This window comes from Limulus polyphemus, unplaced genomic scaffold (genome assembly GCF_000517525.1).
Source record: "Limulus polyphemus unplaced genomic scaffold, Limulus_polyphemus-2.1.2 Scaffold114, whole genome shotgun sequence".
NCBI lineage: Eukaryota > Metazoa > Arthropoda > Merostomata > Xiphosura > Limulidae > Limulus > Limulus polyphemus.
Window position 1 is genome coordinate 197,533 of NW_013665724.1, and position 23,794 is coordinate 221,326.

The 23,794-nt window shown below is 34.8% G+C and overlaps 1 protein-coding gene across 1 annotated transcript in view; it reads right to left on the reverse strand.

Moving 5' to 3' along the window:
- LOC106471630 overlaps window positions 1-23,794 on the reverse strand; it is a 192,708-nt gene that overhangs the window by 63,981 nt on the left and 104,933 nt on the right. Inside the window, exon 5 of the mRNA XM_022401203.1 lies at window positions 2,340-2,396. Within this exon, the coding sequence (XP_022256911.1) occupies window positions 2,340-2,396 (57 nt within the window). The remainder of the gene's footprint in view (window positions 1-2,339; window positions 2,397-23,794) is intronic.

Genomic DNA, 23,794 nt, shown 5'->3' on the forward strand with positions numbered 1-23,794 from the left:
TGGAATAGTATAAATTTAATTTCTATACGTCAATTCGGTCTCACTGTATTTCAGTGAGCGGCTTTTAAAAGTTAAAACTGCAAGCGTAATACACACAAATAACGTAACACTGTGTCGTATTTACTTAACGTAGGGCAGTTGCACTATATCCTAGAGGAGGGCATAATTATTAATTAATAGCCATTATACGCCATAGGAAATTTTGCGCCCTCCACACCTGCGCCCGGAGGCGACTGCCCCCCTCTTGCTATGCCACTCCTCCCTTGCCCCATCCTGCGGACGCCCATGGTTTGGGCCCTATTATGACGAAAATTACAATCGAAAAGGAACAAAAACGTCAACCAAAAATGAGCCACGATTCTTCGTGTATATTATTTTCTCGTTCGAAACTTAGTTATCATATGATTTGGGTACTTCTTTTACTTTTTGGAATATGCACATGATTTAATTTAATCACTGGCTTATCGAAAAACTTTAACTAAACGGCCCTCGGTGGCTCAGCTGCAACTCTGAGAGTTTATAACGCTAAGAATCGGGTTTCGATACCCACAGTGAGTAGAGCAAAGACAGCCTCTTGTTGAAGTTCTGCGATTAACAAAAACTAACTAAATGGCCCACATAAAAGTAACGTTTATCGCTATGTTTTACCATCGCCATGTAACACTCGGTCTACAGCTCTATCTTCCTGACTCAATTACAGTGACGAAAAACCTGCCTGAGATCTTTATCACATTTCGTAAACAACAAATGGTAATACAATATGAATAGTGTCACTGACTATACCACGCGATACATTTCCTTTTTTTATTTTACAGATTTCTCTATTTATGTATTTATTACTCGACCTTTCAACAGTCATGAATTATATTTTCAAACTTTTCGTGAAGTTAAGAACTGAATAGTTCCAATTAGTAATGATAAACAGCTGTAAACAACACTTAAAAACACCGACTAAGGCTTTGACGATACTGTTTCAAATCTGGAAAGCAATTTAAAAAAAATAAATGTGATGACCAATAAAAATTATTTGTTTTAAAAATAAAAACTTTAGCATGTTTGTCCTCTTGTGTTTCATTTGTTTTCTAATACTTCTGTGTGTTCAGAAACAGAGTAGCAAAAGTGTAAATATTATCGTCACTTATATAATACTCAATGATTAAAAAAGATGTGAATTTTCCTTAAAAACTCCTTTTGCTCATCTACTTCGAATGGTTTAATTTTACACAAATTTAGACTTTTATAACAGAAGAATTTCCTCCCAAATCTAGACTTATAAGAAGTGCTTTCAGAGCCGGATTTTCTACAAAAACGGACAAATGACCTGATGTTCAGTATCAATATATTAAGTTTATCATATATATATTCGATTGACCAGGCTGCTCATTCAGTAAAATAGTTCACCACATCGGATTGATGCACAGAAGCCATAATAATGTCTATAACCTCATGTGAAATCGGTTTAAAGATTCTTTAGATAAGGTTGCCGAACTAAAGCTAACAAGCTTATATAAGGCAATCATTACAGAATGAATGAACACAGTTTCTGAAACGAATATCTGACTAACGAACTGACTCGAATGATTAAGATATATCTATATACCTGAAGTGTTTAAACTGATTAGCAAAATCTGTAGTTGATAACGTACCAGCGAAATGATTCGTTCAATTAAGATATCTATATACCTGAAGTGTTTAAACTGATTAGCAAAATCTGTAGTTGATAATGTACCAGCGAAATGATTCGTTCAATTAAGATATCTATATACCTGAAGTGTTTAAACTGATTAGCAAAATCTGTAGTTGATAACGTACCAGCAAAATGATTCGTTCAATTAAGATATCTATGTACCTGAAGTTTCCGAAAACTTTGACACTCTTTTTTTACAACGTCTCTAAGAGTATTAATTTGATATGTGAAGAAAATATAACAAAAACACATTAGTTAGAGCTGTATATAAACTAACAATCTAATGTTAAATTCCAACAAGCATGTTAACTCGAACAGCATGCATTACATTACATTCCGGCTAACGAACTGACTCGAATGATTAAGGTATCTATATACTCGAAGGGATTAAATTCATTAACTTTAACTAAACTGTTATTGATAATAATAATAATAATAACACGAATTGACTTCTTAGATTTTGTTGTCTGCTCAGAAATATAGACATGATTTGATGTTGATGTTGGAGTAAACAGCTGGCACAACTAATTAGGTTGTCATCATTACGAATTGGTCGATAAGGTGTGTTAATTATCAAAGCTGAGAATAGCAGTGATATAAAAAAAATAAACAGTGCTCTCTTACATAAATATACGTAAAAATGTTAACTTACCGTGTCTGAACCGTAATGCGGATACTTCAAATTCTGGAGCTTTAGCGTTTCTTGACACTACAAATAAAGACAATAATAATACTCAACTTACCAAGTTGTAAACAGCACCCAACCCGTACTGCCAAGAAAAAATAACGGATACGCTAAGATATTCAATTAATAATCGTGTACAAAAATCTAAAATACAAAATCCTTTTAAAGAACAGTTTGAGTTTTATTTTTTTAGAATAACGATAAAATAATCAAATGAAACCATGTACAAACACGCAGGAGTAAAAGACTATGAAATATGATATAAAATTATTCAATAATCACTAGATTAAGTAATTAATAGTAATAGTAAATACTAATATTTTCTGTCAAACAACCAATGCAGTGAATGGGAGAAAAATAAGAGCGTTAGAGGCAAGAGCTAATACATATTTTTTGTTCATGGTTGTTCGAGAAGCATGACATTCTTACCATTTAAAATATCGTGTTAGATCGTAGTTGTTCGTGACTTCACCCGGAAATCACGGCTTCCAATAAACCTTGTACATGTAGGTTTTTGTAGATGTAAATAATTTACAAAAGTTACTACCCGCAACCAATAAAACAGTACAAAAAAAATTAATATAATAATTTTCTCCATTGTCCAAAGTGGCGTTTCTGTGTCACACGTACCTCATCATCCAGCGTGTTACTGTCCTTGCTGTACCGGTTTCGTAGCTAGACTGTAATATACCCTTCAGTTTTTACTCAAAACATTTAGTGAAGAGTTTAAAACTTGAATAATAAATATCAAAAATTTCACATACAACATACTTCATTTAAACTCTACATAATAATATACTATATAATAATTTACCAAAAGTACTACGACAGTATAACCTTGAAAAGGGACACTTGTTTAGGTATTAATCACAGCCTGAATTCTGTTACAAACACTTGCCACAGAAAGCCGATACACATCTGGTAGAACAGACCATTATTCCTCTTGCAGAGTAATTCCAAGCGTGGAGAGATTTCAGAACCTGTCAATTGGACGTTGTTCCAAAACATTCTAGAACGGTTCAGATGGATTTAGTGTGAAGTTCTGAGTTAGCCAAAGCGGATTAATAGGGTCTGGGTTTGACGACATACCGAAGAATGTTTTGGATATTACTGCGTTGCTTCAACAATGAAGAAGAATAATAGAAGTGATATTATAATATTGATCTGGTCTGGTCTTGGTGTTTTAGAAAAAGTTAGGGGAGTCATAAGTATCTTGTGTAATGACATTCTGGGCAATGATGCATCATTGTTTTCTTTTGGAAAACTCATATTTTCTCAGCATGGTAAAGCATTAAGTCGTTGAGCTAAATAATGCACCTATTTGAACAAAGTGAGTAACGGAAACCGTCGCTCCATACATATCCTATCGCTATGTTGATAATCAATGTTTATTGAGAGTCAATATGTTCTATTCAAAGCTGTGATATGTGGCTTATGAGCTACAGTCCGACCTTTAAATCATGAAGCGTGAAATTCTTGGGCACATTGGTCCTAACTTCTTATTACAAGTCTGGGCGTATCTTCTTTCAATAACGTCGCCCTCTATACTTGAGTTTTTTTATACAACAGACAGTTGCTGTCCATCCCTGTGTACTTATCATGAATACTCTACCTAAACAATCTATCAAACAATAAATTACTAATTTTGGCGACTACACTGATATTTCATATTATCGTGACCAGTGGTCTTTCACTCCCTCGTCAGCTTATTCACAGTAAATTTATTAACAGGTGTGCTGAAATATCTTTGACGCTGATACTACCAATGCTACATCTAATTACCAAAGTCCGTGATATTCCAGCCTTGTGGAATCTTGACTCCGACTAAACTTGTGTGGCAGTTATTGACCTTTATAAACCCTACACAGCAGTGCACCATAAAGTTCAAAGGAAATTTCAATGAGGATGGTTAGGTCATCCACCAGATGTCAGGTTATTGTCGTGGACAAAAATACCCGCTACCTCGTTAATGTTATACATACACACAACGTTTATGAATTTTGGCTATTTTACAGTGTCTAAAGAATTTAAACATTATATATGTTTATACTAATTACACTGCCACGTTAGTAACTAGATAACTAAGGCTTACGTTTTGACTTCAGAAAAAACGATACTTCGCGTATTTTAGCTGTTAATGCGATACTGCTTCTTCTAAACAGATATATTTGCTATATCATTAATGCCACATTTACAACACTATTAGTACAATGCACGTGAACAAATGAATTTTAATTACTTACTTTCAACAAGCTAACATGGTCGTGTTGTGAAATACTTGGGACGAAAAAAAAATAAGACCTCTCATTACCAGATCCACAGTAAACATAGATTTAGTCTGTGCTAATATTTGGATATTTGCTTGTCAAGACGAAAACAAAAAAAAAGGGTTCGCGAAGTTCAATGATCTTCAACAGTAAAATCTAGTCATGAGCAAGAAAACTGCCAGTACACTGGTTAAGCTTTTAATGAGTTTCCCCATCACAAAATAGTTCCTTTAAAATTCCAACGAATAGTAGTTGAAACAAATAACGTAATGCATTTAAAGGTACAAAATATAATGGTAAATATGTCAAAAAATAAATAAAATGTTAAAGTCTTTTTTCAGGATGTCATTGGGGTATGAATTAAAGTGTTATTCAATTAAATCATATTTTTGTGCTATTGTTGGTTGTTGTTTTTGTTTTATTTTCTTGCACATTTGTGTTGAACACGATTCTTCGGTGTTAATATGATCAACAATTAAATACACTTGATTGAAAGAATCGTTGAACATCTACCTTAATCTGTGATTTACGTAATGTCAACTTTTGCTGTTAATATGTGTGGCGTGTCACCGACATCTTGTGCTCACTATCAAAAGTGGAAAAAATGCGCCTTCCCTTTCCCCTACTTCGAATGAGGCCTTGTAGTGATGAATACTAATATTAGTACCTGCTTGGGAGCCATCGACGTTCTTTTTCTTTTTAAATTCACAATCAAGCGCGTGAGATCTTTGACCTCGTGACCAGTTCTAAATTGGGGGTGTTATGAATATAAGAAACACGCTAGGGTGTGGTGTAAAGTTTAACAAGTTCGTCGCCCAAATTTTACTTGTAATCATTTTCTTGTTCACCTTCTTAAAATATGGTACATTTCTGGTTAGAGACAGAAGGAGAAAAATAACGTGAAACCGAGAAGTAAATCAGAACATAAGTTTTACTGTGTGTTTTTTCTTCCCTTTTTGTGTTTAAATTATTACAGGATAATGCAGAAAGTCGTTTCAGTGTGCGAGTAGTGAAACTGTTAAGCAGGACGCGTTACTCGCTAGAGTTTCAGACGCTCGTTCTCTTCTAGAGAGCGCTGGGTAACATAAAGTTGAAAAATCCTGGTATTTATGATTCTTCCATTCGACATGACTTTCTGACCAATAGTAACAAACACTTCTTCTGTTTCTACCATTCGACATTATTTTCTGTTCTATTTCTTTTGCATACATACAACAGTTAAATTATATGTGTGTGTGTGTTATGCACAAACTACTTATTATTAAAATTGCCCATCTTGTTGTTACAAGAAAAATCCACAGGTTCAATAAACCAATGTAACGAATTTCATATAGCTCTGTTCCATGCCGTCACTATGTATTATCTCTAAGTAATCAATGACGTTTAATACACTGCATTTATAATTCATTAATTGTACGAAACCTGACAAAGTAGAGATAAGTTATTACAATGAGTTTAAGTTGTGTTTCCTCTTTTGATGGGGAGAATTTATTGGCTTTAATTTTTGGTAACGTAATATGGTGTATAGGAAAATAGTCGAAGAGTTTGATGAACCAATAATGATGCAGTATTTCATTGGTTTAAAGTTTTTTCTCTTCATAGCTTTGTTTGATGGTGAATGTTTAGGAAATTAAATATATTTGTTATACTTAAGGTTATTGATACTTTGTCAGAACGATGTTTCAGGTCCCGTGCTGTACTTGGAAAACTCATTCCTCCATTGTCAATTACGCTCAAATCGACGGCCAAGATTGCGAAACTATTTATTGCTCGATGCAGCAATTCTCAAAGTAAAAATGTTTCTACGAAAGATGGCGACGTCAATCAAAAACCACGTTTTGACCAACGTTCCACAAACGGTCAACTGAACGCGGACGTTGACTTTTAAGACCGTATTTAAACAGACCAAATACACAAAAGTATATACGAGCTGCATGTGGAGCTTGACATACAAGTGATCAATAGGATAACTGTTTCTACTTGTTTAAGCCATTTTTCTCATGAAACCAACCGTTTGTTTAAGATAAGCTTGCAAGCCTTCTTCAACTTTAAACTCATGTTTATTATTTCATTAATTGTACCAGAAGATGTTCTCAGCATCATTGCAATGGATTTTTGGGCTAGAGGGTTCTCTTTCGTAGCTTTCACTTTGTGAATAAGAGCGTTGCTTTAGGTTAGTTTTGGAGTAATTTCGAAACCCATTTTTGCCCTAAATTCTCAGTTTTTTCTGCTTTCTCGGAGAACACCAAATGATTATCTTTTTTTAAATATTATTTTCTTTGTGTCTTCTGACAACATGCTATTTAAATATTCTAACTTGGCAGGGCCTGTAATGTATTGTTCTCAGCATAAGTCTATCCCTTTCACCGTAATGCGTAAACATGTGACGTAAACAAGAATAAACTTTCAGCATTCTAAAATGCCTACAACAGTTCTAAAGTGCGTAAAATTTTTATTTCACTTTATTTGGGTGGTTTCGCTAACTCGATAGATTATTTGATTTCAGTCCTGTTATCTTTAAAATTAGAAAGAACAGGGACAGAATTTAGCACAACACGGTGACGAGAAAGATACCAGTTTAATCAAGGAGATTTGACATAATAATGGTACCGAATGGTCGAATAGAGGGGACCAAACACTTAGATGGTAAACATGTCGCCCGTGTTGCCACAGCTCGCATCTGCAGACACACGCCTCTGCTTTAGTATGTACCAATCATGCTTATAAAGTACGATTAACCCTCAGGTGTTGCATTATACTATATCTATGTTTTAACAGTGTGCGAAGCTTTAGTGTTAGTGAGCTTCTGTTCAACTCTATTTCGCGTCTCCTAGTGGACTGCCGAAGAACTGAATATTTGATATATTGTACTTATAACTTACATATACACTGTATGTTAACCCAACAATTTTGTTTTACTAGTATTCTGTGCTGGCAACTCAAGATAATTGTTGTTACATGCATGTTTGTAATTCTATATTAAACTCCAGGTATTTTACAAATGCAAACCATAAGCTCAGTCAATTTGACTGCTTTAAAGTCTCAATAAACTATCTTGATTGATGAAGTCAATTCTGGAACTATTTTGTTTTTAAACTCAACACTTTTGTTTCTCAGTACTCTTGTGAAGATTAATGACGTCTTTTCTTCGAGTAATGTCACTAAAATACATATGAAAATTTTATAAGAACCTGCTTAATACTGAAGAAGTTTGTTAACCTAAATCTCGAGGTCTGTCAGTTTTTCAATGCTTGCGCCCACCGTTTAACAAGAAAGTGACCGCACCCTATACTCTCCCACGTACAATCTGTATAAAAAGTTACGTTTTTAAGTGGAGAAGAAAATGAGCTAAGTTGCAGTATTAATCCTCGTATAAGTTATGTATGTGTATAAGTTGAAAAACAGGATTTAAAATTATTCTTAAAGGGATACACAGTGTTTTTAAATAGCCACTAAACACCTACTCACATATTATTATGTGCTGAAAAACGATAACCTTACGACCGAATGGCAAAAACTCATCTACTCTTCTGTTACAAAAGTGTGAAGGTGTATATATAAAAACTTTTAGTAAATGATTTATACTTAAATATATATACACACACACACACACACGACAATGAACCTTGAATAAAACTTCGATTACACTACATTAAAAGATGGCAATACCCATTTCGAACTTCCTTTTTTTTTTCAAACAAACCCAAATGCAAGTAAAGAAAAACCAAGCAGAACGTTCAGTATGTTTTGCACAACACTGACTCTCCTCCTTGGATTAAGATCAAATCCAGTAGTATAAAAATTATTCAGCGCGAGCGCAGTATGCTTCCTTAGATAAGGTTAAGTTTTATTATTATCATCATTTCATTTTAGTGTTTATCCTTCAATTCATGTGTCTGTTTGTTTTGAATTTCGCGCAAAACTATACGAGGGCTGTCTGCGCTAGCCGTCCCTAATTTGAGCAGTGAAAGACTAGAGGGAAGGCAGCTAGTCGTCACCACCAATGCCAACTCTTGGGCTACTCTTTTACCAACGAATAGTGTGATTGACTGTCACATTATAACGCCCCACGGCTGAAAGGGCGAGCATTTTTGGTGGGACGGGGATTCGAACCCGCGACCCGCAGATTGCGAGTTGAGCGCCCTAACTACCTGGCCATGCCTGGCCGAAATTCCTGTGTAAAATTTTCTTCTGTTCCAAATTGGGTCTAATATTAGTGTTTTTAAGACTTTTCTACAGATAGGACATGACCTTTGACATACAATAATTACAACATCAGTAATGTTTTTTGGTGCCATTGTGTAATTTTATTTCACCCAAGATCAAATCGATTGTTTGGTGGTGGGCCAAAGGTCAAGGTCAGAAATGGTACAATTAATTGTCAAAAATATTTGAAAAAGACTGTTTGAGAGGAATAAACATCTGGTAGACAAACATGGTATGAAGTATTCCATGCAGAGGAAACCATTTTTTGAAACCTTGTAAATAACAGAATATTTCAAAACGTTTAAATATGTCAGATTAAAGAGAAGTATAGTGCATGCAGTCCGACAAAACAATATTGAACTCTCTAAAACAGTAAAGAATCAAAATGAACATTAGAATTCATCTGGAATTTATTGATATGCTCAGACTGGTCCTTTCAATGTTATCACTCCTATCAAAACCTACTTCAGCGTGTTGAATTGCAGTTCGTGGTTTTAACAAAATGTGCAAGTAACATGGAACGTGGGAAATTTTAAGTCAGTGTGGATAGTAAAAACAAACACAAAATAATCAGAATCAAACACAAAATGTGTATATTATCAAATCTGATGTATTTAAATGAAGCCACGGTTTACACGGACGTCTAATACAAAACGATCGATCAAATACAGACGATACATTCAAAAACCATTTAAGAAATATATTGTTTGTAAATCAAGTAAAGACGAAGTAAAACTAAAAATAATAAACTTATTAACAGAGTGAGTAAACATTCATATGTAAGCTACGTGGTAATACGAAACGTACTAGCTAGATTTCGCTGAAAACATGACCAACTTGAAAGAAACTACTACTCAGTAAAGTAGTGAAAGATGTGTTTAAAAACGAAACCGCCAACCTATGCAATAACTAATGGTAAACAGTATACGATTTTTTTTAAAATCTACTGTTTGGGAAATACTGACTTATTATCCTACCCCGACATCTGGTGTTAAGGCTAAAATGTAAATATATTTGAAAGACATCTTACGCTCTTAATTAATAATTAAAGATGTTCTGTATGTACTTACAGTTACGTTTCTTAGAATAATGGCAGGTTTTCTTGCCGCTCCTATTCCTCTGAGAAAAATGTACTGAAAATTTTATAGTTATTCAAACAAACCCTCCAAGTTCAAGTAGAATCGCGCAGGATAGGAAGTGGGCTATGGAAAAATAAAATCACGTGCATTGACTTCTTTACTTGATGGTATATACTCTTACAGCAACAAAGAACCGTTTAGCAGTAGCATATCCAACAATCTAATGTTCGCAATTTGACCCGCGCGGTAACAGCCGTTTGCAACACGCTTCTAGCACAGTGCTGCCCTCTCTCTCACTAGAACGATGTAGAGCACCTGGCGAACCTATACCTGTTGGTCGGCGATTTAACTATAAGGACGATCAGGTACGCTAACATTATACACACACTCGTCGCATACGGTCTTGCCATGTTTTCCCTGCGGTTAGGCTAAACAAGCTACTTTGTCAATCCCACCTAGACAATAAAAACTAGGCACAATAAAAACTCGTTCATGTAGTTTCAGGAGCCAACAAGATTAGTCATAAACGTTTAGGCAGAAGAACCAACAATTAAACAGGTGAACATAACAACCGTTTTCATGGCTAGCAGCTCAACCCTATTAAAAAAAAAAACATGATAACAACTATCATGTTATTTTTAAACATGCATACACTGTTAAGTACTTTTAACTTAGAAGTACATGTAAAAATGTATCCAGGGAAAAAAATCACCAGATAGTACATTATATGAACATATTATAAAACGTTTTTTAATCAAGCCCCTAAACAGTAAAGTCGCTCAAGTCGCCAGATGCAGCGCACTTGGATTTCTTTGCGATAGGAACGGCTGTAACAGGCACTGAGAAACCGTTATCTTTGTACATAACACCAAATACAAATTTTACATTAAGTTACAATGAAGCACTTTTAACACTCATCAAAACTCTGCACAGCTAACGTCATCACATTTCAAGGTATTTCTAGGATGAGAAAGGTACCACGATATTTCCCTAATAGGCCTTCTTTTGATTGTCTCTAATATCATCATTTTAATTAAAATATAATAAAAAACTCATTTTTATTGCATATAAAATTTTAATACTAAAATGTTTTTTCCACGTTTGACATGACATTGGTGTTATTAAATTCCAAACATTCAAAATGTACAATGTATATTCTGTAATGAATGTTATGTCTGACATTTAAAAGAAGTAGCCTAAATGATAACTTCAAAGTAACCAACAATATGTTTATCATTATATATCTAGAAGAGTAGCATTTGTATGATCTATTGTTACTCGATTTTTTAAATTAAAAATCAGATCACTTGCATGATTATAATGGCCATACAGTGGCGTAGCAAGGGCTCTCAGCACCCGGGGGCAAAGACACTTTTGGCGCCCCCACCTCCGAAATGTTTTGATTATTTGTTTTGTGACTCATTACCCACTTAACGACAATAAGAATTAAGTACCGCCTTACACAGGCCTAAAATAAAGTCACAATATAACATCTCACGATATCACAATTGTAAACCTGGAAGTAATGAAATATAGCCTGCTAGGTGTACTTACATAATTTGTAAACCATTTTGATATTTATGTCATCCAGTGTTGTTCAAAGTCACATAGCTAGAGTAATCTTTCAAGCATGCAGAATAAAGTTCTGTTATATTTTATCAATCTGTTTTATAATCCATGTACACCACAAGTGACTGGCTTCTCATTATAAAACATAAGTTTCAAAACTAGGGAGGTTGCTGGATTGTACACAATATTTAGCTTCTGAGAATCTTGCATTTCGTGGTTATATTGAGGACGTAACCTCAAACGAAAACCCTGGAAATTTCCTGTCACTGTTGCAGTTATCAGCAAAGTATGATCCAATAATGAGAGAGCATTTAGAGCGTGTTAAAAATAAGCAAACGTCAATATTTTATCTTTCTCCTGAAATCATAAATCTCATGGCTTCACATGTGCGAAATTATTGTTTGTCAGCAATGCGTAGAAACAAATACTATGCTATTCTGTTGAGAACCTCAGTGACTCAAGAACGACTTAGTAACTTGGCAATATTAAGTATTGAAAAAGACGTACTTAATACCTTAAATTTTGATAGTTAAGTTGATGCATTTGGAGCAGCAAAAGCACGAAAGATTCAGAATGCTACCTGTACAAGATCTAGTTAAGTATATATACAGTTTTGTAAACTAACAAAATTTTTTATTTGTAAACTTAAGTAGTAATCACAGTACATCTCTCCATTTATTTTTTTCTTGCTGAATTTGCCTTTGCAGCTCTTCATCAATGCCATTTTGAAGACGAATTCAGCACTCAGTTTCTTTCCAAGCACCAAATGACACATGATGACTGTCACTATTTTCATGGGCATTTAACTTTTCATTTTTCTTCCACTTAGGGAATCCACCCTGTGTTTTGAAAGCACTATCGGATGTCATACATGTAGATGAAAAAAAGAAGACAACAAAAGCAGTATGCTGCTTTATGTAGAGTGAATACACCAATCAGGAACGATTGACCTCTTGTCCATTCAGAAGGCATCGTTTGAACCAAAATGCAGTCATAGAACGCCCATCTTTGGCATCAAATGGACCTTCTTTAGGATCAATTGGACCAACCCTTTTACTCTTCATTCCCAGATCAGAGCTGACCTGTCTTGGTGGTTATACAGACCATGGTGGGGTGCTGCTTCATCCACCTTGTCAAGATTTATATCTGTTCATGGACTCATCTTTAGAGGGTTGGGGTGCTTGGATCAAGGAGTCTTCTCCCCATATCACCATTTTCGAACTTATGGCATTCCTCGAGTTCTGTCCCACTTCATTCCTCTCCTGCAGGGGAGGTTGATTATGGTACACTTTAACAACTTCGCAGTGATCACTTATATCACCAAGAATGATGTAACAATTACAGGTCTCTGTGCTTTCAGATCCTCGATATCCTTTTCTGGGCCCACATTCACCACATTGTGGTCTTAGCTTGCCATATTCCTGGTACCCTGAATCTGGTTGTGGATCAATTATCCCTCCCAACAGGATTCTCCCCATGGAGTAATCCCCCAATCCATAGGTCTTTTGGAGGACGTGTTTCCAGGTAGGGACACCTCATATATGCCTCTGCCACCCACTGGTACACCAAACTTCCTTCCCATTGGTCTCCCGTTCCGTAAATGCTAATGCTGGGGTTGGACATGTTCAGTCAAAATTGGAGGGGTCTTTACATCAATGCTTACCTTCCTATATGACTCCTCTCCAGAGTTCTATTCCCTAATCCAAACCACTCCATGTCTAGACCTACTGGTGGCTGTGTATTGGCCAGCTCAACCATGGTTATTTCTGCTCTGACCTTTACTTGTACAGCTTCCTCACCCTTACCTCTTTCTCAGTCTTTGCTCCATCAACCTCAGTTGGATATTGTTCATTCAGATGTCGCCACACTCCATCTTCACTCATGGCTTTTGTCAGGTCCATTGCTTCAGCCCAGGAACTGACTCATGGGTGTTGCATCTTTCCTTTCTCATTCCATCAGATCTTCATCCATGTCTGTTTACCAAAGGTGATAGTCTACTTTCTGCCTTTGGTCTCTTTGATCTGTTCTTCCCACCCTTCCATTTTTTTCAACTGTTCACATGGTTGGTTGACAAAGGTTTGTCCACTTTGACCATGTCTAGCTATTGGGCAACCTTGTTCAAACACCATCCATTTCTCTTAGTTTCGTAAGGTTTTCCCTGTCATTTCCCTCCTTCTTCATTACTTTCAAGTTGTGAATCCTTCCTGTACCTTTGATTTACCTGATTGGGATCTCATTGTGGTCCTTTATGCTCTTTTCCATCCTCCCTTTGAACCTTTGTTTACACGCTCCACATACCATCTCTCCCTTAAGACCTATTTCCTTCATCTCCTGGCTTGCAGACATTGTCAGTCAGGTATTTATGCCATTAATGTTACCTGCATCCTCTACCATTCTTCTTATGTTGTCCTATATCTCGTCTGGTCCTTCTTCCATATGACCTATGTTGTCCATGAAAGTGGTTTGGAATACACACCCACTTCATTACTTTCCATCTCCCACATGTACTCCCATTTCAATCATGATTGGCTTCTTTGTCCATTTCATTCCTTATGGTGTTATGTGGCACACACTGCCTCCTTTTGGAGTTCACGTTGCTGACTTTTTATTCCCTGGAACCCTTCTGTTTCCTGTGCTCTATCCCCTGTAATTCTCACTGGTTGGGATCATCAACTCATTAGGCTGACATATTTGGACATGTCCATGGAAGGTCACCGTTTCCACAATGCTTCTTCTCATCTGATTCGTCATCTCACCATGTCTTTGACTGCTTACCTTCATCATCCATTGGAGAAGAGCATTCGGGCCAGAATGTAGGCTACTCCCAATATCTTCATCACTCATTATCTGCAGGATCTGGCTGTATCTTCTTCATATCGATATTGTCTCCCTTCTGCGGTGATTCTAAACATGTCTGTTCGCCTTTGACTGGGGTAAGTCTTATCACTTCCTTACATATATGTGTCCTTTTCAGAGAAACTTTTTTTCTTGACCACTAATAATGGGATCCCACTCTGTGGTGGGTGTTGCCTGGTAAGGTATGCTTCTTTGTGTGAGATAAGACCATATTGGAAGCTAACTTTTTCTGACACTGAAAATGTATTTCCAATAGGTTCTTACCTCCTTTAACACACTTCCTACCCTTCCTCCCCACTGGTGATGTTCTTCTTTTAGAGCCTGCCAATTCTCAAAAGAGCAAGAATAGCAGAGGGAGCAAGCTACACCATTATAGGTGGTGCAATACTGTTGGTAGAGAGTAGTCACATGCTATGTACATGTTCAATAGTGGCGTGAAAGTAGTGGTGGATATATAGACTGGTGCACTGAGCATTAAAATGTTCTCAGCAATGTTTAGAGGGCAGGAAGAAGATCAAGATAGCTTTGTGGAAGAGGATGTACATGGGTTGCTAGAATGTATTTTAGAGCTTTATAAGTTTTGCATAGAGTAATAATAAAATAGGTAGTCAAAGATTGTGGGCTGTTTTGCTTTATCAAATGATGATAAAATTATATTCCAATCCGATTACTTACCTCCATTCACAGTTACAGCTATTTCCAACTTCACTACCTTCTAGTGTGCAAATTGTTGCTCACCGCTAGTGTTGAAACTCCCACCTAGTTATATGTGTATACCACATGGTTCAGCTCTGTTTAAGCATGCAAATTAGCATTCAACAGTCCTCCACCAGTAGGAGTGCTACAAACTTTCCTACAGCAGCTGACTGTCTCTATGCAGTTGAACCCAATCTTCATTTGTCAATTTGGAATGACAGTGTTAATACCCAGTGCTTGATTTCAAATATTATTATTCTTCTTTAGTGCATTTTGAAAATATTTCATTACTGATTTTTGCATTTAAAAGTATTGTTTATAATACACCGTTCAGTTGGATTTCTTTATTTAATTGTGAATTCTATTTCTCACTCAATTACTGGTAGTCAATCAATATTTATGAACTCACAATTTCATATTGCTACTACAATAGCTACCAATGGTACCAGTGTTCAACAGCCCATTAAAACAGCTGCAGGTGTGGCATTATCAGCAGACAAAGTGTCGGCTGTAGTTCGTCGGGAGTTGGCTTTTTTCATGCGGGCTGGAGAATCTCCCGATGTAAAAGCATTTCTGCCATTACCTGAGGATTTAGATCAGGATGATGCAGACTTGGATAGCCTCTCACCCCCCACCAATCTTCTTTGTTGTGCAGGCAAGTTCTTAGCCTGTTGAAGCACCTAGACATCAGTCACCATTTGTAGACTTAATATCATAGGTATGTTGTGTTTTGTCTTTGTCACCTGTGTCATTTGATCCCTCCCCTTTCTTATTAACTGCAGCACCTAGTTCTGAGTTTTTGATTTCCCCCTTTGCCTGATATTGGGGTCCATGTCAAATATTTTGCAGATCAATTACATCTAGGGGTTAGTATGTAGTGCTTCACATACTGCAGAGGCTCTTGCACTTGCATATCATCATTTATCAAACCCTTGGGTCAATCGAGTTTTGTCAGAAGGACTCTACTTTCTATTCCTCACACCTCCTGCCTTATTCCTTTTCCCAGTTCCTTCCCCCACCCTCGAGATCCTATTTTCTGCCAGTGTCTCACAGCTGCAGTTCATCGAACAAGTTTCTTCTGTGCTTCCAGGATTCTGTTCCAGACATTTTGTTGTCCCCAAGAATACTGGGTATTGACATCTGTTTTCGATATCTTCTGTCTGAATCACTTCCTCAACGTGCCTCACTTCACCATGGAATCCTACCTGTCTCTCAGATGGGTCTTTCTTCCAGGACTTTGGATGACAAGATTCAATGTGTTTGATGTTTATGTTCACTTTCCTGTTGCTTAGGCTTCACGTCTCTGGTCATTTGCTTGATTCCTATATTTTTGCGGACTTAATTTCCATCTTCATATGGACAACTGGCATCTTCTGGCTCCATCTTTCACAGTCTTCCACACATACCCAATTTCTTATCAGGAGTCAGTCTAAGTGAAAGGTGATTTTCACCTTATAGTATTCATAGTTCCTTTGCATAACCCTCGGAACCTCCTAAACAAACATCAGTTTGTTGTTTTTGGTAAAACTTTATATTTTATCACTTATTTTCTCTACCTTAACACTAACTGTATTAAAATCATCAGTGTGCAGTGAAATGAAAAGTTGAAGTATATGAAGTAAAATATCATTTTTCCTTCTTCTTTGAATGTATAATTGTCTTGAAAATTTCAAAGTACAAATTTACAATTTCAACTGTTAAACATTTCACATCTGTTTAATTTTATGGTATTTTTTGTCATAAGTTGTACTGGGGAAGCAATTTATACACCTTTAAAAGTAATGAATCAAAGCAAAATCTTTTAGCTTTCTGTTGTAAACATCAGAAGCAATGTTTATGACCTGTGGGATCTTTGCACTCATGGATGTGACTGTGCTAGGACTCACTTTTTTGTCCATGTAAATATTAATAATTTTCAAATATGCATTTTGGAACACAAAAAATATCAGTCACTAGAATAAAAGGCTTCATACTACTACAATTTCTCAAGCTTTCTATGTAAGATGTAAATATGTTGAAAAGATTCTTAAATGCTTAGAATACTAAATTAGATACATCCACAAACAATGAATTTACTACTAGAAACAAAAGGAGAAGTCATAAGATTTACGTATAGGTGGCTCTGCTCTTTTTACTGTTTGTAAATAAGTTCATTGGGTAGGTACTGATTATATAATTATAATAAAAAAATTGGCTTCTCTGGTAGGTTTGACAAATTTTTGATACCTCAAAAAATCAAGAAGTTATTAGGTTATATTTTATATTCTTGCTTATGATTGTGTATATTTTATGTTTTTTTTTATTGGTTGAACACTGTATAGGCTGTATTATTAAAGATATAAAATCTGAAGGGGGAGACTTCAGAGCAAAGATACATCATGTGATAGAGAAAAGTCAAGAATAAAGATTTAAGAAAAACTTTTCTTTTGAAATTCAGAAATTAATACTTAGATAATATAAAAAGTTGAATTATAAACTACATTTTGATGGCAATTGTATAAGGTGCCATTCAGGTTGAAAATACCTATGCCAATTTAACAACCTATACATAAAAATTAAGGCAAATGAAAAAAAAACATTATTTTATAAAACAGTGTTCATGTTGAGGAAGAGTAATATGCCTTTTTTTTTTCTCAGAATATGATTACAGGAACAGCTCAGATGGATGGAGCAGTCTTAGTGGTAGCTGCTACAGATGGTGCCATGCCACAGACCAGGGAACATTTGATACTTGCTAAACAGGTAACTGTTAGCTAGTCTTGGTGTTAGCTGCTACAGATCTAACCTATATAAAAGTCAACGTGTGTCACATCATGCCTGATTTCTCGAAATAGGAAGAGTCATAAAAGCCAAAGTGCATTTATCCAGATAGAATAGTTCAATTGCTGTCTGTCCTTTCTGATTTTAGTGACGGGGGCGCAAGGAAACCTTCTAAGTGTAGTGAGTGTTGGTATACTAAGCCTAAAGTAAAGGTGTAGTGTGGAATACCTAGCCCAGATCCACCAAGTGCAAAAAATTTATCATGAAAGTAAAAATATCAATTCAATTTTAAACTTAAGTCATTTCTGAATTAAGCTATTTTCTGTTATATCACCAACTTTTTAACAAAAAACAAACCTCTTTAATCAACAGAGACTCTAAATTAAGAAATCAGCAGATATTTTACCAGATTTGTTGTCTGTACGTTTCATTTTATACTTTCAGTACATTGACTAACAATAATATTATGTTAGACTTTTCATGACATAAATCCACTGCTGGAACATAGTGTTACCAAAAATGCACTGGCTTTTGTATGTTAGAAGTTGTTAATCCAGAGGCGTAGCAAGAGGGGGGCAAGGGGGGCATTTTGGTTCAAACACATCAGAGATTTTATCTTGCCTGTTGTAAAGCATACCCCACATGCAAAGAAGTTATCTAGAAAATTTCAAAGAAATTGAAAGATAGGCCTAGCTTCAAAATGTTTACTTTAGTCAAATAATTAGTTAGTTTTATAATAGTGGCTGTTGCTTTGAAAATTAATGAATATAAAAAGTGTAATTTTACAGGTGTTGGTAAATATGTAGGCCAATTTGTACTTTATTCAAATAGCAGATTCAAATTTGGACATTTTATACTTGGCCAGAAGCAGTATGACAGAATGATTCTTCGAGATTGCTTGTATTAAAATTATTTAATGACTGAATGGTATTAATGTCTAAATCCGTCTATTATAATAACAAGTATTAGTATCATAAAGCTACTTAACTTGAAAAAAGGAACCAAATAAGATAGGATGGCTAATGATGACATGGCAGACTAAGCTGCCTCAACTTTACATGAAAAATAAAATCCTTACATTACGAGCTTCCTCATTTTGTCTGTTGAAAGCTTGGTGTTTGAATAGAATCTCAGCTTTCATCATTATACCTTTCCTTTAGAATACTACTTTGATGATTATTTTACAATAGAATGATATTTTATGATTGGAAATTCTAGTTCTATTTCTTTTACCAGTGAGGAAGCCAGTAATATAGATATTTTATTTTTCATGTAAAGTTGAGAAGGCTTAGTGTGCTATGTGATCATTAACCAGATTTGATATGTTCACTTCCATTCCTATCTTGTTTGGTTCCCTTTTTTCAAGTTCAGTAGCAAGCTTATATAACTTTTTTATTTAGTGTTCCCTTCAATGGGCACTCTTAGATCAGTGAAACTTCTACTTCCAATTTAAGAAAATCAAATTTTTTAAATGACTCATTATTTGTTTTACATTACTTTTATGTAGTCAGCATGGCCTGGACAATCTGTGTGTCCATAGTGTCTTTTATCAGTTGTATATTCTACATGGGCTACATTTATGGTGATTCCTCGAGCTTGTTCTTCAGGGGCATTATCAATTTCTTCATATTTCTTCTGGTTGGCCAATTTTTTGTCTGCAAGAACTAAAAAAACATACACATATTGAAGTTAGTATTTCTATTAAAACAAAACACTATAAGGGAAAAATCTCTACTTTTATGCACTTTACATAGGCATTATATCAACTCGGAAAAACTGAGAAAAAGCCCAGAAACTTTCCATGACATTTTGTTTATAACTATGTATGCTAAATGGCAGCCCAATTTATGTAAAAATTATGTTAAGTGGATTTCACATGCCCACTTCCCAAGATAATTATATTACAACAGCATAAAAAATACTAATAAACAAAGTAGTGATTTAGTCATCCTGTATATGGACTTTCTTCAACTGCTGTTCTTTAAAATCAATAGACATCAACAACCAAAATGATGAAGTATTAAATAAAAAATAAAATATACATCTTAAAACCTAAAGTTTTTACAAGACTAAGATTGTTACAAAATTTCATTACTTTCATGGCATTATGAATGTCATAATCCTGACTTCAACAAGAATCCAAAGTAAATCACAATTTATGTTATAAGTTTGACTATGTCATCTCATTTAAAGTGATAAATTCATCTTTTGAAGAATTTAAAGCTTTTTTGAAAGTAAGAAAAATAAAATGATTACAACCAAATTAGATAAAGATCATGAAATAGTAATTTGTAAATAGGAGTAACTACATTGTTAATAAACATGTTGCTCAAAGCACTTTTGGAATAATGAAAATTTGTAATATTACAATTAATACAAGGCAAAATCCACTGTTATAAAATAATATCAATCATTTCTCTAAGAAGAGAGTTATGAAAAATCAGGCATCTGATGATCAGTCTTATATGTAATGAAAAAATTTGCTCAGTTAACTTATGCTCACAATGAATACTTGGAAGACATTTTATTCTTTCACATCTCAGTTCAATATAATGTGATCATTAGGAATAGTTAACATTGATGTTGCATGCATAAAATCAGAGTGTTAATAAGTGCTTGAAGCGTGCTTGACCACATCTCAGAAAAGTGGTTACTTTCGGGACATCTTGACCACTCCTCAAAAAGAGCTATCTCCAGGGCACCTTTACTGTCTGGAGTCACTTCATGAAACGTCATGCATCTCCTAAAAGCATCTTATACATTTTCACTAACATTAACGTCTTGTGAACATAAAGGTCAGTCTCTTTTTTTCTTCAAATAACGTGTCTTCCAGTTTAGCACATTGAGGACAGATATTATTTTATTTAGAGTGAAAACAGGCCCAATTACTCAAGTATACTTTGACGAAAAGTTGTAGAATGTGGTTGCTAGCATACATGGCACTAATGGTGCCATTTCACAGGATGCGTTGGTATGTATATTCACCAATGATAATTTCTGCTCATAATACACTTCCACCAACATCATCTGTGCCACATTTTTGTAGTTAAATGGAGTTCAGACATCTCCAAATGACTAAGTTTTCTGATTGGCAGGACTGCCTTATTTGGATATCTGAATAAATGTTCCGAAAAAAGTTCCACACTCTGCTAACAATTCTTGAAACCAATTAGCAAGAGCCTGCTGTGTACTATTTGTCTGGTGGTTTTGGACATATGAAACATTCAGATGTCTTTCCTGGGGTATAACTATGGTGTATGAATAATTTTCCTTAACATTATGACAGAGACCACTGCATGTTTCCATTTTTGATCATATGACCATTCATGAGGTGCATGATTTGCTGATAATGAGCTGTGACTGTCATTATTTTATGTGAGTGGTTTTGTTGTGTCATATCAATATCCCTACCCAGCAGGAGCTGTGTGTCAAAGCATACTGTACAGTATTCAAATTTGAAAAGTAATTTTGATATCATAGAAAAGGTTAATTAGGATATACATATAACAGTAGTTTTAAATAGGACTTGCCGATGATAACTTTACCTTTCGTAATTGCTGCTGTGAGAGTAGTTTTGCCATGATCAACGTGACCTATGGTACCTATGTTGCAGTGAGGTTTATCTCGCTGGAAGACCTTCTTGCCACCAGGGCTGGTAGGGGCCTTTGCTAAAGATCTTTGAAAATTGAACTGCCACCACCTCTGAGAAAGAGTTCTGCTTCTTGTCTAATTATACACAAATAAAATGACCTCTAATAAAGTGCTCAATACAGTGTTTGAAACACACTTTGTAAAAATCACAAATCTTTATTAACAAAATTCCAGATTCAAGTGTCAAAAATTTAACCTACAAAAAAGATTATAACAACTAAAATTACCTACATTTAAATACAGACATCTCACTGGTGTACGTGATCAAAGAGTAACCAAAAGCACATTTACCTTACTAACTTTATCAAATACTTGAAATGGTCCATTAAATTATACTGTAAAAGTAATTTAAGAAAGTTAAGTTTCACTCAACACATAGTGGACAATCTGCTTGAGGATGTAGTACTTGTCCCAATTGTTAACTCTTTTGATTAGACAAAGTATAACATAATAAAGAAATCAAATATAACTTTGAAGCAGACATCTTTATACCCATAAAAGGCATAAAATCTTTTAATCCTTTACCTGCCGTGACCATTTTGATCTTATCGTGAGGGCAAAATCACATTTGTGAATTGAAAAAATTATAGAGAACTTATCTTTTATTGGATTTCAGATTTTATTTTTGTAAATAGTAGCATAATATTCAATTATTTGTACAAAATTGTATTATTTAATGAAGTTTAAGAGGAATTTAATGAAAAAATCCTAAAATACGTTTTAGAATGTAAATAAGCGCCCTCTAAGAAGAAAATTTGTTTTCAAAATTTTTAAACAATTTTTCCTTCCACTTCAGTGCTAGTCCTGCCATCTATGATTGGTAATTAAACCTTTTTCTAGTTTTTTTTCTTTATAAAACAGCGTCTGGGCATGTTAAACCTCAGTTGTAAAACTTTTAGCCAATCCTAGTCGAATGTGTCAATTTCAGTATCATGTTATTCCAATTGCTGTATTAGACATTTGACAAATCATAGGATGATAAGGAAAGCACGTGACGAAACGTTGTTCTCTGGATTTTACAGTATGAATGTGGGTGGTGCTTATCATAGTAACTGCCATTTTATGTAGAGGATGTATTTAGTACTGGCCAATAGGGCTTTTCTGTAAGCGTTAGAAAACTTGCTTCTGGAAAAAAACTGCATGGGATGTACCTGACTTTTATTATATTTATATAGTAGCTTAAATCATGCTGCATCATATATCTATTTATATTAATCATTATATTGAAAAATTAACTCAAAATAGATATATTTTTTAGAAAAGAAGTTCATCCACGATTGTTAGAGTTAAGAGCTATCAAGTGGCGAGTGCAAGGTCTTTACATGAATTAGACTTAACACTTTGAATTTAAGAGTTTGTGATTTTTTATATTCTTTTGCATTTAAATTTGTAGTTTTAAGTTCAATAATTTAGCATAATTTAAAATTTAGTTCATAATAATAATAATAATATGATTCATAATTTAGAATGATAAACTTGTGTGATTTGTACGTAATACTACTAGTACCAGTACCACATAGAATTTTATATTTTTCCTTCTTACAATCTTTACTTTGTAGTAAAACCCACATTTCTGTTGTTATTGCTTTAGAATTAAAATGGTCTAACTGATATATATAAAGTTTATTCTGATATTCTGCAAATGGTTTAAAACTCAGTGTACAAGTGACAACAATAAAACCCATATGTTGGTTGTGAAACAGGCTAAATATATTCATCTCAATAATACAGGGAAGCTATGACATTCTCACAGTTGGGGTCTCAATACACTGAAGAGCTTAAGTTTCAAATTCCAACATAAATCTTGCCTATAATGAGAGGAATGTGACCAGGACTAATCTTTTAAGTGCCGTAAAGTAATTTTCTTTGTAATTTATGGTATATGTATCATTTGGTAATCTCTTCTAACAGGATGTATCAAGTAACTAGGGTCAGGGGTGTTTATTGAAATCACCTGTACTGTAAACTGTTACATACAATCGCTAGTAGTGGCAATTAGTTTTGTCTCTACAGTGAAACAACATACACGGACATATGTTGAAATGAACATGTTTGAAAGTTCAAAGAAATGATATTCAAGTACCGAAAAGCTTTCTTACTATCATATCTACAGTAATGTTCAAATGCGCCTGCGCTGGGCTGAACGAAAGTGACCCCCAACAGGGGTGAGGTAGTTTACAGAAAATGTACAAAGTTCATGCTGCTAACCCCATGGGTTATTCGGCACAATAAACAAAAGTAAGGCTGCAATGAAACATAAACTTGAAACAACAATACATTTATGAAACAAAATTAAAATGTTTTATGTACATATATATATAAACATGAGATCATAGTT